This window comes from Apteryx rowi, unplaced genomic scaffold (genome assembly GCF_003343035.1).
Source record: "Apteryx rowi isolate R43461 unplaced genomic scaffold, aptRow1 scaffold_4, whole genome shotgun sequence".
Lineage (NCBI taxonomy): Eukaryota > Metazoa > Chordata > Aves > Apterygiformes > Apterygidae > Apteryx > Apteryx rowi.
In genome coordinates, this window is record NW_020450529.1 from 9,424,427 (window position 1) to 9,442,921 (window position 18,495).

General features: G+C 44.0%; 1 protein-coding gene across 7 annotated transcripts in view; it reads left to right on the forward strand.

Annotated features, from left to right (window-relative positions):
• Positions 1-18,495, forward strand: part of CADPS (calcium dependent secretion activator) — a 196,134-nt gene that overhangs the window by 68,485 nt on the left and 109,154 nt on the right. For all 7 annotated transcript variants that reach the window (XM_026074973.1, XM_026074975.1, XM_026074974.1 and 4 more), the window contains exons 6-8: positions 7,499-7,610; positions 12,864-13,003; positions 15,480-15,546. In XM_026074973.1, the coding sequence (XP_025930758.1) occupies positions 7,499-7,610; positions 12,864-13,003; positions 15,480-15,546 (319 nt within the window). The remainder of the gene's footprint in view (positions 1-7,498; positions 7,611-12,863; positions 13,004-15,479; positions 15,547-18,495) is intronic.

Genomic DNA, 18,495 nt, shown 5'->3' on the forward strand with positions numbered 1-18,495 from the left:
GGGAGTGGGCTGAAGAAAGAAAATCATCATCTGTTAGGCAGGATTTTTAGAAGAACTAAACCAGGACTGTAGTACTTCAGTCTCCCAATGATCAGGCRTGATCAGACTTCACCATCCTCAGAGCAGGGTTCCTCCAGGCACCACGGCTAGATGCTGCAGTGAGTGGAGAAACCAAGGCTGGGTTAAAATCAGCACACCCATGCGAGGTGAAGCACTGGCTCAGTAAAAGTTGATCTTTCTGACACATATTTCCTCAAAAACCATGCAGTGTATACCACGAGCCTTGCCTGTGCCATCCTCTTACTGGACTTTCCTCCATAGACGCCTTGCTTTGTGCAGCCCCTGGAGAGAGCCCAAACTACAAATACATCAGGAGATTCGCAGGCACGCTGATAGTAGCGCCCTTAGAGAAGAGCTGAGGGATGTGCATTAAGTGTAGCGCATGAGTACTACCTTTTCCTTCCCATACCAGCCCGCTCTGGGTGGGCAACATGCAAAGGAGGAGCCGGACTAGCCAGTGATTGCGTTTTCACCAGATCCCATTTTGACAGCAAAGGACTGCAAATGAGGTTAAAATGGCCTGGCAAATCTTGTACCAGCCATGATAACAAATATTAAAGGCCTTTCAGACTGATCGCCCTGCTTCCTCCGTACACAACCATCTTTACCAGGAAAGGTGAGTGGCRTTTGGTAGCGGTCTACGGGGCTGGCGCTGTGCAGGGAGGCAGGAGGCGGTGAGGACACGGCTGCATGCGGTTTTTTGCATTCCCAAGGGAGCACTGCTGGCCTGGGAGAGGACGGGCATTGCTGTTACTTTGGTGCAGGTTCTAGCTGCATTTCAAAAGTGATGCTGAGCAGGTGGTTCAATACTTAATGCAAATCTGGCCAATATACAGGACTATTTATTCTGTAAGACTTTTTGCTTAAGTTTTAAGCTTGCAGAGACAAGGCACAGAGGCCTGTCTTTTGCTGAGCATTACTTAGTGTCTCCTACAGTGAGGTGCCATATCCCAGGCTACTGCTGTGTACGTTGTGCATAATCCACACGTGGAGTTAACCCATTGAGGGAAAATCATAGCTCTCCACTAATATACGTTTTTGCTTTGATTTTCTGACTTTTTCACATTTCTTCTATGCTAGCTAGCAAACAAATTTCTTTCAATAAATATATTGGAGAGAGAGAGAAGTGGTGTCCTCTGGCAGTTTTGAAGCCCGTGAGAACTGGTCATAGATCATGTTTAAATGTCAACCTCATCTAAAGCAAATCACTCTCCAGCTGCTCCCATGCTAGCCTACTGACATGCCGAGCTGGTTAGCGGGGCTGATTCATGGCACAGCAGTATAATTCAGTTGCGCTTGTTCATTATTTATAGAAATCACAGGCTTCAATGTTACAGCTAGATCAAGTTACAAGACCAATGATGGGAGAAGGCTCACTGTTTTAAATTAGGCAAAGGCTGGAGACAACAGTGCGTGAATGAAAGGACTGAATGCATTCCCCTGGGTATTAATATGTATGTTCGCTAYTTGTGAGGTCATTGGTGCTAATGTTTCCGTTAGAGGAGCTTACACACTCGAGGTGAATAGAAATGATTAAATCAGTTTCTCTCAAGGACAGCTGAGAAAATCTTGGATTAGGCCACGTAAGTGGGCTATCATAGAGAAAAACAGCTGGACTCGTGGATCCTGCTGTCTGGTTTTGTGTGATTTACACGTACCTTCAGGACAAGAACCCTTGCAGGATTTTGCTCAAGCTTTATGAACATCCCAAATATTATTTTGATCACACATTGCAGCAGAGCGGTGCYGTGGCCTCTGAATGATTTTGTGATTTTTGGCTACATATTAATTTGATGTTATTATCTCTGTGTTTGCATTTTGGTGGCAGTCAGAAACTGCAGTCAAAGATCAGGATTTAAGGCACTTAACATCCCTAGCAAGAAGAAATATGTGTCCACAATGAGTTTGTGGTAGGAAGGAGTAAGAGCTTGATACAGCAGCAAGGTGGGGAGAGTACATGGTCTTACTTGTTTTGTCTGTAAGTTGAGGAGGGCTGTATAACATCAGCCTGAAGGTTTGCCAGAAGACCATCAACATGTTTCTTGAAACATAGCAYGCAGCAGCTTGGTCTGAGCAGCCTAGCATCTGCATCAGTAATGACTCTGATTTTCCTTCGTGTGCCAGTGAGGACAGAGCCTGAATGCTCCTCGAAACCAGACAGGTAAGCCAATCATTCGAGCGCTCTGTGTCAGTCGAGCCTGTAGAGAGAGTGGAGGACCAGGCTGACCTTCCTCCCTTGTCATCCAGTCACACCCGCTGGATCTGTGTCATTTAACACTTTATTCAAGACAGCCTCAGTGCTTTAGGCTGGCACCTCTAGGTGGATCCCTGTTCCTAAAGCTTACGCACCAAGTCTGCAGTGATGATCTACTTATTTTGCTTGTAAAAGGTAAAATAAGGGCCAGCATTTGTTACACTGTGGTGTATTTCATCCTCTGGCTCTTTGCAGCAAGAAGGGTTTAGCTACTCATCTTAAGTTTGATGCCTAACTAGAAACCCTGGAGACACCAGTAGATTCTAGTGATATTACTGGAACTGCAGAGATGCCATAAATGGGGCTATAATTTTAGCAAAGTCCTTGTGCTTGGCATTATTTCTCATCCAGCTCCAGGCTTTGAGGAACATTAGGCAATAAGAAATGCTAGGCTGAGGGTTTCAGGTGAATTCAGACACTTAATGTGGTCCTAACTGAGAAAGTATTGTCAGGATTTTCTGCTTGCTTGCTTCTTTTCTGTGACATATGGGTATATCCTTTGGCCAGAATGACATTATTTATCCTGGTTTACAGATATGTTATTGCATCAAAGTGTAAGAACGAGCTCTGCGACATGGGGACGGACAAGCTTGCCTGAGTCCAGAATGGGTCCCAAGGCACATTTTCAATAAATAACTCCTTTAGTGATAACTTGTTTAATTATTAATTGTTAAAATGAAGCCATTACATTGTCATTCCCTCAAATGATTCTAATGCCTAACTACTGTCCAGAGCTAATTTTATGAACAATAATTTAATACACAGCACAGATAAACTGTGTACGTAGATTGAATACTAATCATGTTTTGGTGACATGAATTATGGCCTTATGTTGAGCATCACTATGGCAACTAATGACATCATCGCAGGCTTCAGCCTGCACAAAACCCAACTTCTAATGGTCTCTTTTTGTCGGTGTGGATATTTTCGTGGCTTTTTGGGGTATGAATATGTAAGCACCACAGTGTTGTCAAAGGTTTGCTATGTATGTTTACTTTCATTTGAAACGTTTATTCCCTTTGTGGTTAATGTTGCTCTCGTGAAGGAAACCTAATGAAAATTACTGTTTGTATTTGGTTAGTAACATTTGTTGATAACATATGGTCTGGAAATGCTTCAGCAAATAAGAGCTTTTTAATAGTAAACAGAGATATGAGTTCTATAAAGCAGATGCTGTCAAAATACACAGTGCAAGGTTGGATATTTTATTACTTTTTTCTCCTTACCCAAAGCAAGGTACTAATTGTCCCTACTGGTGACAATGTAATTTTTTTAAGAAAGAAAGTATAGTCTGTGACCTGAAGCTCCAAAAAGAAAATAAGGCCATTTCTAGGTTCTCATGTGTAAAACATTTATTAGGTAGCTGATGGATTTCACATGAAAAAGATTTAATTTGGGGGCTTCTGCCTGGCCCTGTCGTACTGTAGATAATTTATGCCAAACCTCTGCTCCCTGGTACTGATGGCAGTTTGATGCATCAACATAAAAGATGAAACGTGGAACAGTGACACCAAGAGAGAAAACTTCAGAGCAAAGTCAGCATAGAAACCAAGCTGGTTAATCAGCTCTGCACTGAACGTGCTCGTCTGCTCAGCTCGGTTGGACTAGACTTGTCCAGGAGAGAGCAGAGCATCAAACCATACCCCTTGTACACTGAAAGGAGTAAATTATTTTTCCTGATAACTTTCCAAATGCAAAAAACACTGTTTGGTGTTTATGTTTGAGGAACATCCATGCTCTGGACCACTCATTTTTCCCAGTCATTTCAAGGGAGCTGCCGTTCTTGAGCAGAGGATCTGGGTTGAGGACAGTGTAAAATGAGAAAGTGTCATTAACAGAATGACTCATAAGTGGCTAGCAGGACATGGTCTAATCTCTCATCTGACTCTAAGGTGCATTAGGTTGTATCACATACCGTCACATCACTCTGACGTGTTGCTCATTGCACGCTATTTGTTTCTCTTAGTTTGTAAAAAGCACCTTTTTTGGTGATTATTCTTCAAGCTTGCTTGAACACTTTGCTTGAATTTTGAAGTGTGATGATTTTTCAGGATCCCTAGGATCAACACAGAAATCTAGCTCACAAGGAATTAAAAAAATAAAATAAAATAAAAAGGCAATTCTTATCTGCTAGTTTCACCCCGGGCCTCTGAACAAGCAGCCAGGTGTTCAGAGCAGTTGCCTAAGCAGTGCGCGCTTCCCCGCCATCCCGCTGCCCTTTGGCTTGCTGAGCCCTTCTAACAAGGGCGAGGGCTGTTTAGGAGTGCTTTGCTTAGCTTTGTCTGGAAGTTTCTGTCTGACTTTTTTTTTTTTAATAAGTTTCTGACTTTATAAGTTGTGGAAACAAAGCTTAAAACAGCTCTGAAGTCTCAGACATAAAAGTATGGTTTTTTTAACTTCATATATAACATTTTTTTTTTAGTGGCATTGCTACTTTAAAAAAATTTTTAAGCTTGTAAATAGGCTTTAGTTCATATTCTATTTAATTTTTTTTCCGTGACCCTCTTCAGTCTTGCACTTTTTTGCCAAAGGGCAGAGTTTCCTTGGACCTAAGAAACTTAACCCAGGTGAATAATTTGCCGTATTCATGTAAATAACGGGACTTGCGTAGAATATTCTTCATGACCATGTTTGAAAAGCCGTGGTCTTTAGGATGCTGAACATACTTGCGTTTCACAAGTTTCTTTTGCCTATGATCTTTCCAAATCAAAGCTGACTGTTGTGTAAGTTCTGGGAAGCTTTAAGAGACCATTCCTCTCGTGGCTGAAACCGAACTGAGCTCAGGATGTTAAGGGGCAGAAGGACCAAAGACTGAATGCGTATATCGGTTTTGGTAGTCAAGAGGGTGAAGGGGCCTTTGAAGTTCATGCACAGGCTGCTGCTGGTCAGTGGTCTGCAGGGCTTCGTGAAGTCTGCTGAGCAGATGAAAAACATCAAAAGTTACGAGAAGGATTAGCAGTAGGTCCCAGAGATTTGCGCGACTCCCTGGAGACCGGCAGGTTGTCATTGCTAATTAGCTGAAGAGAAGGAGTAAGCGGACTAGAGGGGTTCGTTTATAAATCATAGCAGGAAAGCTGCTCATCCGGGCAGGGAGGGAAGGGGTGCCCTCCGTTTCGGCATGCTGCGGCTCCAAGGCGCAGAAGGCCCTGAACAAGCCCTGTCTTCATCCGAGCAGCAGCACCCCGAGAGGGGCCGTGGGCCTCTGCTCCGGACGCGCCACCCTGCAGAGCCCCCGGGCACCTCCGCAAGCGGCCGCGTGCAAACGGGCTCTGCCGCCCCACCGCCCCGCAGCACGGAGCTTGCCCGTCACGCACCCCGGGCTCTTAGGTTGTCCTCCGACACGGAGCAGAGCAAGCCGCTCGGCGCCGACGCTGCGAGGAGCGTGCGCCGTGAGGCCGCCGCGTCCCCGCTCGCGTGCAGCGCCGGGAGGGTGGGGGACACCGCGGCACGGCGTCCCGACGCGAGTGGCTCCCCTGTGCTCAGCACCTGCGGCCTGGGCTGGGGTCACGGGCTGCGAGCGTCGAGGGCTCAGCTGCCGCGCCGCGTGGAGGGAGCGCGGCCACGCCGACGGGGCGGCGGAGAGTTCCCTGGCAGGCACCGGCTGCGGCTCCCAGCTGCTGCCGCCGTCCCAGGAGGACGCTCGCCGCCGGAGCTCGGAGGAGCCCTCCRAGGAGCCACTTGCCGGTATAACCAGGCAGCGATCCCAGCCGCAGCCAGCTGCTCGCTGCAGATTTGGGACACCGGTGTGCTAAATCTCTGCAGCGGCCCATGGACAAGCGCGCTCCTCCCTCTCTGCCCCGGCCCCAAGAGCTGTGCCTTCCTGTCGCGGGAGCAGGGCACGGGGAAAAGTACCTGAGACAAAATGCCATGAGCTGTGGCCAAATTGAGACTCTGTCCCAAAGCTGTCCCCAGCGTCCAAGTACAGGGAGGAAACCTCTAAGACAACTTAACAAGGAAAACTCCTCAGACCCATCACCAAAGCTCCCTCTGCCAGGCTGCAAGCCCCGCAGTTTYCACACAAGCCTCATGGACTCCAGCAGCAAAGGCTGGCTGCAAGGAGGGCTCCTGTTAGAAGACTTAAAAGGGCCAGTTTTGCCATACATGTTAGCAGACTGTGGGTTAGACCCTTCTGTATCTCTAGGGTCACTAGAGGGTCACTAGCCAGTGGGGTTGTATTCCCCAGGGAACTGCTGGTTGCAAATATTTTCCCACCATACTGCAATTGAAGGCGAATAGCCTTAACGGTACCAGACTTCTCGAGAACGGATTCAGTGTTGCGCTAGGGTGCAGTGTCTTTCCCCTTGCGTACTCGCTAGCTCCCACACACCGCTATTCTGCGTGGTTGTACCTGTTACTAGCACAGCTCTGCGGGGTGGTCAGAGGGGAAAACGCTTTGTGCAGAACTAGTTCACCTTCTCTGCACGCTCACAAGTTTGTGGCTGTAGAAGCATCCAGACTTGCAGATCTAGAGGAGTTTTGCATTCACTGTGGTTCTTTCAGCCTCCGTGCCACTGCCTCCCAAGCTGCTGTCCCAGCTGGGAGATGCCTCGTGCAGTACCAATAGTAGACAGTGGTCTTGGTTCATTGCCTAGTTGGAGAGGTGTCCCGAACACTACCATCCCGTTCCCAAGGATCCAGCACCCTGCTCTGTGTTCTCAGCAAACTAGGCTTACCTCAGAGATGATGGCTCAAGCGTAAAGTGGACTCATCTGGAAGACTGTCCAGGGACTCAAAACAGGTTCCAGGTTAAACTGGGTTATCTTCAGAGAAAGTAAGCCTCACTTTAAATGTAGAAAGGATAGATTAATTAGCCAAGGGAAGAGCAGAGGCATGAGCAATTACAGATGTCCAAGGTGCAGATGTCCTAGATCTCAAATTCCGTTTTAACTATAAAGGCTGTCACTGCAGGAGGCATACTGTTCTTTCTAAATAAATAAGTTCTCTTAAATTTGGTTTCATGCTGCTCCCAAATACTCTCTTTTTTTCCCCAAAGAACCATCACGGCTTTTCTAAACATCTGTCCCGCATTTCCCTAAGAAGATAATTAATGCCCTTGTCACTCAGACAGCCCAGCCACCTCAGCTTGTGCTAGACACGATATTTCTGTTAACCATTGCACACACAAGTAATAGCGCCGCTGACCTGCCAATGGAGCTGAACATGTCTCTGTCCCTGTTTCCACAGCTGGGGCACCCAAGGAGACTTCTCAACGACACACGCGCTTCCAGCAGTGAAGGTGAAGCTGTTCACGGAGAGCACAGGGGTGCTGGCTCTGGAGGACAAAGAACTTGGGAGGGTAAGGAGATTTTGAGTTTAATGATGTTTCCTTCTGGCCCTGCTTTTCTAGAGAAATCTCTCCTGTATGGAAATACCTTTGGAGCACAACGTGATGGGCTTTTTTGCCAAACTTCAGGAGAGAAAAAAGCAAGCTCTACACTGCTGGAAAGTAATGCATCTCGCATGCTGTCTTTGTTGTTAGTTTTTAATGGCAGCATTTCAGCTGGCTGTGCCCACACTGAGCAAAGGCAGAGGATCTTGTGTGTGATACTAGCAGTCCGGAAAGCTTTAGAAGTTGCTTACGGAAATGGACATTGCTGAGGGAGAAAAGGCGATTATGCTGAAGCAAAATAGGGGATTTAAGTTTGGCAAGAGAGTGTTAGACTGCTCTCATATCTACTGAAGAGCCAGTGAACAGTTTGAGCATTTGAAAGCACTGACTGCTGTACTTATTGCAGAAGGCTGAAATCCTGGCTCCTTCAGGACTCATGGCTAAACTGGTGGCTTCAGTGGGGCCCGGACTAGCAAGTGAAATGTGGGGGGTTCATTTCACCCACCAGTACTCTCATTAGAAAAAAGCTCAGATTCCCCTAGCGCCAGCTGTGGAGCCACTGTCGGAGCCGACCTTCCTGCCCCATCTCTGCCCCTCACCTGTGGTCCCTAATCTGGTCCCCGCTCCATGTGGCTGGTGGCCCTCCAGCTCCGCAGCTGCAGTGTATCTGTGGATGGTACCTTTCTGTAGCTTTAGGACACTTCAGTTAGTCTCCATTATTTTTCACAGCCTATCTTTGCCTCAACCATAATTGGGAGCAAACTCCCTGCCTTCCCTTCCTCAGCTCTTCAGGTTTTTGAGAATGGCATTTGTACCAACAGTCTTCCCTCTGCAAAGGAGGCCACCTCCATGGCACGGGCTGGTGTCCTTGGCTCCTTAGCTGCACTCAGGGTGGGGAAGAAAAAAGTGATAATTAGCAGCTTGTGCAACACATACAGAGTGCAGTCTTTTAATCCTACCAAGGAAGAAAAGCCCAAGAGATATCCGCTCAAACTGAGTGTATAGCAGGAAGCTAAAAGTTGTGAAGGAACCCACAGTTTGACCTCAAAGTCATGGCAGGTTGAAACGTCACAGAGTCTGATTTGGGTTTCCAAGGGTGGTATCACAAGGGAGGCTCCACAGCCACATTGTGGCTTTGTAACATGACAGAAGAGAGAGTGGGAACATGCAAAATGAAGAGCAAATACTGTTTAATCAGCAAAGGAGTTGACAGCAGGTCTGTTCTTCTGAATAGCATAGTGAAGACCAAATAAAAAACAGTTCACAGAAAGTGAGGCTGCACCTTACACACTGACTTGGCACTTCCCTGTGTAGCAGCTCAGCATGGACTGTATAATTTCCAGAAGCAGGCTGTGTTCTATCTGACCAGCTCTACAGCACACCCTGCTCTCTACTTGTCTACAACCAAGGCCAAAAAAGCCTCTGATCTTGTGGCAAGTCCAAGAAATTATGATCTGACCTGTTGTTGGGTTGTTTCTTGCTAACTCCTTACAGTCACTGGCTGCACACAAACGTCTGTATCCCATAAAACAACAGGTTGTCCTAATTAACATAATTTTATATTCTTAATATTCATACAAGTGCCAAATATTCTTTCGGATCCTAGTGAGTTGCTGATCTAATTTATATCTTTATAGTGGAAAGCTCTGCAGGTGATTTGGTCTCATGTAATTTATGTTCATTTTAAATATTTGTGTATTCATGTTCATGAAACATCCTTTGTTCTTGCACTTGGGAGAGAGAAAAGCAAAGTTACCCTCCTTTCCTCTCTTCACCCTTCTCTTCAAAGAGAGTACCAGCCTCTTCAGAATTTCCTCATCCAGAACTTCATCCTTCCTTTCTATACATCCTTTTTCTCTTTTCAAGAGAACCAAACAGACCACAGTACTCCAGCTGAAGGACTACAGTTGCTTTGCTGCACGGCATCATAATATTTTCAGGATTATTTCCAAAACTACATTCTTTAAACAGCCCGACACCTTGTGCCTCCTCCTTTTATCCTCTGCAGCATGCTGAGCAGAGCTTTTCACCAAGTCATCCACAATGCTGTTCAGGGCTTTTTTTCCTGAGTGGTTACACTTGATGCAGAACCACTTGCTTTGTAGGTCTTGTTTCCACTGGCAGCGCTGAGCAGTGCTGACTTTGCTAGTCTCGGAAAGCAATTAGCTTTGCATGTTGTTCTAAGAAAGATGTCAGGCCCCAAAGCAACCCCTGTAGCCCTGAAATACTGATGAGCCAGCCCTGCTGATGCACTTTAATTCCCAGTCCAGCGGGAAGCCATCACTCCACTTTAAGCTTCTGAAATCCGAAAAATGTGGGCCAGCACCAGCAAGTGCAGAGAGCAGGACCGTGATTTCCTTTGGACCACGGCCACCAGTGCTTTGAGTCAGCCGAACTTCAAAGGGACACTCAGTGTGCCTGGAGCAGTCTCGCAATGACGCGTGTCTGATCGGGCTGCATCAGGATTTCTTTTTAATGAAATAATGAAATCGGGAGCATGTTAAGCCCCTGATTTAACTGTTCAAATGGGCACAAACCTGTCTGAACAGAGAGAGGAGGGAAGCAAAGTCTCCGAGGGGCAGTTTTATGCACAAAAACACCCATGCTTAGCTGCCCTTTGAGAAGCAGCTTTGTGCTCTGCCAGGCATTTACAATGCTCACTTTCTATTGCAAGTGTTAAGTTGGCAACTGGCCGGCACTCCTCATTTCACCACTTTTATCAAAAGAAGAGCTGGAAAAAGCTCCCAAGCCCTAAACTGCTGGTTGGGCAGCTGAAGCCATGGGAATACATCCTGGCCTTATTGAAGCCAATGGCAAAACTCCCACAGATTTCAGCCGTGCCAGGATTTCATCCACCAAGAGCAAGGAGGGGAAGAGCTGTGAATTACAGCAACACTGAATGAAGTTTATGAGCTTTTTGATGAAAATGAGTTAAAAATCAGTGAAAGCAAAAAGTATCCCAAACACACGGAGAGGCTGCTGCCTTGCTGAGCGCTACGGCTTAGGGCAAGGCCTTTTTGGGGCTGTACAACCTGCCTCGCAGTGGGGGTCTCTAGGTGTTGCTCACAGTTCAGGCCCATCCATCTTTCTACTACCACCCTGCGTGGAGGACTCATGTTCCCAGTGCTGTGGAAGATTTTGGAGGACAGTTTTCCCTAGGCTTTGCTCTGCTATTTATGCAGCACTAAGACAGGGGGAGCATTCAGGGATTGACAGGCACAGCCATCCCGGCTAACCATCAGCCCTTGTGAGCTGAGAACAAGAGAGGGGCAGGGATCCGTCCCCAGACCAGCAGGTATTTATACCACTAACCCCCTCTTTCCCACCTACACCTTTGGAAGGTATTTATACCACTAGCCCCCTCTTTCCCACCTACACCTTTGGAAAAGGTTTGATTTAAACCAATGGAGAAAAAAAAAATATATATATATATATAATAATGCCAATCCCTGATCATCAGGTTTTGCTAAAATGCAGTCTTTTCCAAGAATGATTTGTTGGAGGCCACAGTTGCTCAGTCACTCTATATAACCAATAACAGCTTCAGATTCCTGCCAGAGAAAGCCTTAATCTAATTCAATACAAAGAGTGTTAAATAATGATGATGAATGAGTTTGAAATCCAAAATCTGCTGGTGTTAACCTCAGGCTTTGGGGGAGACACTAAAATAGTTTTTTAAATCATTCATCAGAGGGTCAAGGACATTTTGGTAGAAAAAACCCTAGCTTGTTGACTCAGCAGTAAAGTTGAAGATGATAGAATATAAGATCATAAGCTGTGCTGGAATTTGACAGCTGCACGGACTAAGTATGACTAAGGAATGAGTGATAGAAGCAGAGCAAATAATGAGGGTGAACAGAGCCATTTGTAAAAGAATTTTCTTGCATAAAGGTTAATGGATGTAAAGGAGAGTCATCTCACAGTGGAGACTTAAATGAATTTTCACCCAGCAAAGTCACCTCTAAGAGTGACATGGTCAGAAGAGGAATGGGCATAGGAGGGAGAGACTGTTATTTTGAAGACAGCTGTGGTTCTTCTGCACTTTTATCCACACATACACATAAATGTCCTACAGTCACAGGGTTAAGCCACCTAAAAGGATACGTGTGGATACCCCAGGGGGAACTGGCTAATGCAGTGTAGTTCTTGGAGAATATACTGACCATGCTGGTGTTTCTGTGACTTGCTGTCTGGGGAAGCTGCTCTGATTTGTAGGGGTAATGAGTGAGAGGAATAAGCACATACATGGCCAGAAAAGGATTATTTGCCTCTTGGGGCAGTTTCTTTGGTTAGCCAAGCACTTCTGTTGGTATTAATCTGCACTGCTCCACTGAAATCATTGGTGTTGCACTGATATACCCCAGCTGGAGACTGTCCCATCGTTTTCTCTCTGCATGAAATAAAAGTAGAGTATCCTGCAATGTCTTATATCACAATATTTGGTACAGATTTTATCTACTGTGGTAGTGCAATGCCTGTATTTTATGTGCATTTCAAGAAGCATGTGCAGATCAAGAAGCAAGGAGAACTTGTAGGGGAATTAGGCATGGGAGATAAACCAAGAAACATGGCACAGTGGGGACTCACAGGGGTGATGACAAATTCTTGGGAGTTCCCTCACCAAGAGCCCTGACCTGTCTGAAATATCGTCTACTGCATCTAGTCCTACCTGTAAACAAAAAATCAAAGCAGCTTCATGATACCCTGATCGTAGCAATGGATGAATCGTTTTAGGTAAAACTTTCTGAAAACTTGAAGCAGTGCACCTCACATGGAAAATGTCAAAGGGTTAGAGGTTGACAGAGCTGTATGAGTCTGAAAATGGAGGTTTGCAGTAGACGATCTCAGTGAGATCTTGTTGCTGGTTTGCTACCAGTCACATCAGTCCACCATCACTTCTGAACTGACAGCTGCAAATTCTTTTACTGTGGTCTTTCCTTAAATAAATGCAAGATGGAAAATGATAATGCAGTTCTGTTCTGCACAACTCCATGAACAATGACACAGTAGGTAGAGCAGCCAAAGAATATATAAACTAATCTCAAAATAATAATCTGTATATTAAAATGCCAAAAAAAGCTAGCCTCACCGATGTGAACAGAAATTTTCAGGCTGACTTATAGGGAAGAAAGTAGTTCATCTGATGTAGTTTTGTTCCCCATTAAAACCCATTTAGTGAATAATTCTTCTCTTTAACATTGTTGGTTTTGATGCTTACAGGTTGTTCTCCACCCTACTCCCAATAGCCCAAAGCAGTCAGAGTGGCATAAAATGGCTGTTTCCAAAAACTGCCCAGATCAAGATCTGAAGATCAAGCTTGCAGTGCGAATGGATAAGCCTCAAAACATGAAGCACTCTGGGTAAACACTCGCCTTGATCTGAACTGATTTTATTTTGAATGTGCATTAGAAAATTTCTTTTTTTTTTTTTAAGATTCTGGAAGAAAAACTCTGACTCTCAAGTTCACAAAAGGTCAAAAGAAGGGTAAATATAGAAATGGCATTAGTTCAGTCATTTATAATGCACTTTTCATGTTCTTAGTATAGTCTCTTCAATGCATATCAGCCGAACAGTTTAAATTTTAAACAAGATTCCTCAGGAAATTCTTGGGAAGCTCTAGCTAGTGCCATTGGCAAGGCTTGCCTCTGTTTACTCTTTAGAGCTGCGAATAAGATAAAAACTTACTACAGAAGCTCTCTGGGAAAGTCATTGTTTTGATTAACTCTTTTTTCTAGTGTGTTTTTTATGCTATAAAAGCACCTCTGTTTCATTTTTATTTTCATAGTGTTTTGTTTCATCATTATTAGACAGATTGAATCACTCATCTTTCTTTTAATTCTTTCTCTTGTCTTCCCTGCTAATGAGATCAGAGCCAATAGCCACATGCGAAGTTTAATTTTTCCACCGTGGGATCACGGGCACCAAAAGCAGAAAAGAACTGTTCACCTGCCATATTTGTTTCCTTGATAGCAATTGGGCTGAGCAGCCCTGCCTTTTATCATGCTTTCTTCGACTAACATTTGATTTGCTAGAGGCTGCTTAAAACCGTGTGGTTTATAATGTTAACTTGTTACAATAACTGAGGCTGTCTTTTCTCTTGATTTTAGTGGCTTTGGCTGGTCCATTAATGTGCATTACAGATTATTTTGGCACTTGCTCTATAATGTGCTTTGTGAAAATCAAGTTCTGCTCAGTTGTGTTCCTGCATGTAGCCATGCACAAATATTGGAGTAAATGACCATTCTGAAATTATTCTGCATTTTCCTATACATAACCAAGAGCAGAATCTGGCCAAAGCCTTTTCCATAATACACATTCATATACAATAGCACGTATTATTGTGCAGTATATACATGTAGTCAATCAACTCTCTGAGCATTTTACACATTTTGTATAGGAACCCTTTGTCCTTCTTAAGCTATCTGCTGTGAAGTTCTAGCTTCAGTGAAATTATCAGTAAAACTGACTTTGTCTTCTTTGGGTATAAAATTTTCCCTTAGCTATTTTGTGATCAAGATCTCGCTCATTCATAACATCTTATTTAGATCTCCTGACGAATCAGGGTTGCTTCAGGAAGGAATATAAACAGATTGGCCTTTGTTTCTAATGCACTGTGTTGAGTAATACTAAATCATAATATGATATCCATTAGAGCTGATAGAAAATTATCTAAAATGGAACCTAAAGATGAAGTTAAAAGAAAACATCCAGCATCTCTAATTGTATTTCAAAAGAACTTTTTTGATTCTAGGCTCTGTAAATCATAATAACTTTTTATGTTATAACTGTTAATTGGCTAATATGTTGAACTCTGAAACTGCTTTCTTATGCAGGACTAATAAAGAATCAAATCTTGGCCCCTTTGGATTCACTAGCAAAATTCTGAGAATCTCTGGGACTAGGACAAATATTTTCCATGTTTTTGAACTCTAATCAAGGACTCAGTGCCCACATTAGCATGATACATGGAGCTGTGTGGCTTAAGCATTCACCAAGAGTATGTGCATATGTTGGATCTATTCTGACATGAAGAACCACCTGCATAACAAAAAAAGGAATTGTTTTTCTATGTGTTGTTCCAGAACCAAAGTAACTATAATGATACATAAACATATTAATGCTGAACGCTATCTTTGTATTTATTATTAGTATGGAATTCCCACTATTTTTACAGTATTACAGTGCCACAGCAGCTGCTTCATCATAAAGATTAAATGCTAATTTTGATATTAATTTTAAAAGTTACTTCTTCATTTGTAGAAAGCAGTGGATTCACTCCCCCTTAGAAAGTATTCAGTTTGCCTGAATATCTGTATTCAAGCAATTTCTAGGAATTCATCTTAAGCTGCTCAGCACAGTGACCTGGTTTAGTCAGTCCAATGTATACTGGGATCCCCTGAACTGGTTTTAATGTATTAAGTAGCCCTCTGTTTGACAGCTCCCCTCAGCCAAAAGGTTTTGTGAAGGCTTAAAGCAACACTTAGGGTTTCTTTTCCTTAGTTCTTCCGTTGTAATGTATTCTTCACCCATCTGACCATGTAGTAGCTATTCACTAGTATTGAAGGGCTTCTAAATTCTGAGCAAATTGTAAAAGACAAAAAAGGAAGAGAGAAATAATGCTGTGTAACATTAAGACTTGGAACCTTTTGTGTCACTTTCTTTACAGGTTACTCTGTCAGGCTGGAAATAAATACATTCAATAATGCTGCCTAGTTTAAGAGACTTCTGTAATTACTCCTGCTTGTGCATTAGCTTCATTTTCTAGCTATAAAGAAAAAAGCAACAGAACAATATATAATCACTTGTGTACTGAATTCACCTATTCTTTTCTCCTAGATATTTATGGGCCATTGGTAAAAATGTTTGGAAGAGATGGAAGAAACGCTTCTTTGTCCTGGTCCAGGTAACCAATTTAACTAGAAGCTGATCTTAAATCATGAAGTTGGTTGATTTAAGTCTCTGTTCTAACCTTTTTCAGTGCTGCGTAATTGATGCAAAACTGTGGTTCCACATAGGGTGTTTGTTAGGTCATGGTTTTTTCTAAAATATTGTACATCTTCTCAAGGATATCCCAATTACAAACCTCTAGCCATGAGATTCCTGTGGCATCCGAGTGCTTGGTGAAATGGAGAAACAATTTTAGTGAGGAATTAATGAGATAAGGGGAAAGCTCAGTCTATCTTGGCTGCAGGCACTTCAGTGCAAATGCTCCCTTTTTGCCTCTGGGTAAAATTTAAAGTCCATTGAAATCTACAGAAGTTTCATTGTTGGCTACGTCAAAGTCAGTATTTCACTCGATGTTTATCTTCCCTTCACGTTCATTACTCCCTCTCATCGTTTGCAGCTCTCATTGGTCATTTTTCAGTATTTTTCTTCCTTTTTTCCTTTCTTTTTTCATTTTCTGCACTCCCAGTTTCAGTAGACCTGTATATTTGATCATTGTTAAGAATTTCAAAGAAACAGGTAGAAAATGTTCTTCAAGATCTAAAAGAGTCTGGTCATTACTTGCATGTTAGATCTTCCTTCCCTTCCCCTTCCTAAGGGTAGCCTGAGTGTGCTGCATAAGCACAGAAGTCGGGGCCCTGGGTTGAGTGGCTCCGTCTTCGCACCACCCTGATAAACAAAGTCACAAGAGTCCTCCTGGGTCCTGCTTTCCCTTGCTCCTCTCTGGGTTCCCCAGGGTTTGCTGTCTCTTAAGTATGAGGAAAAAAAAGCTTTGTGCAGGTTGAGAATGCGTTGGCCAGACCAGAGGATCTGACTGTCATCTTGTGCCAGCACAAATTAAAAGTAATCAAGTCAGAGGGTAAAATCCTACTTGGAGCATCTGAAGCAGATGGCCAGGATTTCACCCATGTATAAGAACAGAGCAAGGTGCAAACCAGATGCAACAGACTCCACATTTCTGATAAAGCACCCTTGCACGCTGATTTTCCTGTGCCTGTAAGAGGGGAGGAGTCCACGCGGTCCATCTGCCACATTTCACAGCTGGCTTCTCTGGTTCTAAATCACCTCATGAGAACTGGTTAGTTTGTTTTGAGTTAATTATTAGTCTAAGTTCAACTGTCTCAGGAGGAAGCTTGAATTGCATTCTGTGCTTCTCACTGCCAGCCTCCATAGCGCTAATCCACATGGCAGGCAAGAAAATCCATCCTGGAGTGGTAAAAAGGATTTATGATTTACGTGACACGACCCATGTAAGTTGGAGCCTATTTGGAGAGACCAACTCAGTACCTTGTCCTGTAACCAAGTACAATCATCAGGGACAGTTTAAGTGATCATTCTGGACTCTTTCTTCTGAATAGAGTCAAAATGGCCACAGAAGAGAAGGCAGGGCATTCGTGTAGACCAGCAACAGGAGATGCCTCAGCCTGCCCAAGCAGTGTATTTAGATTTAGGTAGAAGTGATGGGCTTAGGTTCTGTCTAATCCATTCCCAGAGTATCTGGTTTGCAAATGCACCCACCCTGCAGGAACCAACTAGGTCCCAGGGTGAGGTAGGAGTGCTCTGCACCTTGCTGGGGACCCCAGCATCTTGCAGGGCTAGACCTCTGGAAATGAATCCCACACCGATCCACATTTAAGGGCCAACAGAGGCCACAGTTAAAGAAAGGCCTTCTTGGGACTGTTGTATAATGACCCTGTTCTTGGGCAGAAGATATAAAACTATACACAGAAAATGAGGGATTGCTTTTCTCCATACATTTGTTATATTATGTTCTGTGTTTAAATTAAAAGTGCTGTGGCAGTATATGATCACCCATAAAGCAATTAGTATTGCTTTTCCCTTAGGGCTGATTCATTACTATCAGACCAGGGTTTTGGTCACTTTTTTCCTTGTGGACAGGGATTCTTCAAAGTAGAGGCCTTCTCAGAGAGGTCCTGTGTGTGACAGAACAATTTTTCTTTCCTAAAATAGATTCTTCCATGAATAAATATATTGATACTCTTGGGTGCAAGGGTTTGTAGGTTTGGACCCTAGGAGATTAATTCCCATGTTTCTCTTGAGGTTTTCTTCTGGGCCTTTCTACATAGTTGCAGTTATGTTTTCAGTTTTCAGTTGCTTAGTATTCTTGCCATGGAATTGAAGCTCTCAGAGTTAGACCATCTTTTCTCATGTTACTAGGTCTGTATTCTTCAGCTTGCAGATAAGAGCAGAATCTGGCCAGAAAAGCAGTTCATTTGAATAAGATGAGCAGACTTTTGCCCCCAGAGAGACTCCATAGACCACCTCAGAAATTCCAGCTGCCACTGCAGCTCCTCTCTTACGTTACCGTTTGCTCAACATTTGGTGCAATGTAAAGTGTTCTGCTGTACATCAAATATAAACAAGAAACACTCTCTATGCAGTCCCTCAGATGTAGTTTGAGCATATTGAACATGTCAGCAGGCAATAAAGATGGAATAAAAATACTTTGCTGTCCGTATGTTTGTCATTTGCTTTTCATGCAATGCAAAGGATGGGTGCTGATACAGACAGGGATTGGAAGCGAAGGTGTTGATGTCCAGAATGCTCTGAACTCTGCTGAACAGCAGGCAGAGAATAACCCAGGCAGAAAGATGAGCTGGCTCAGTTACGTAAAGAATGGACAAGGAGCAGCGCATGTTCAGGAGCTCGGTCATCCACACCAGGCTTCTGCCTGCACCAGAGCCAAGAGAGGGCATCCAAAGCGTGCTCTCTGTTTGGGACTTAGTGGTCTGCTCAATCTGTAGTGCTGCCAAAAGGCACGGTTGTAAGTTTGGATGAATAACTAAATATGTTTGCTTTCTGATCCCTTGTCTCTTTCCCTTATCTGTAGCATCTTCTATTATAACTTTGTCTGCCTTCCCTTCCAGTAACCTCTTCCTGGTCCTGT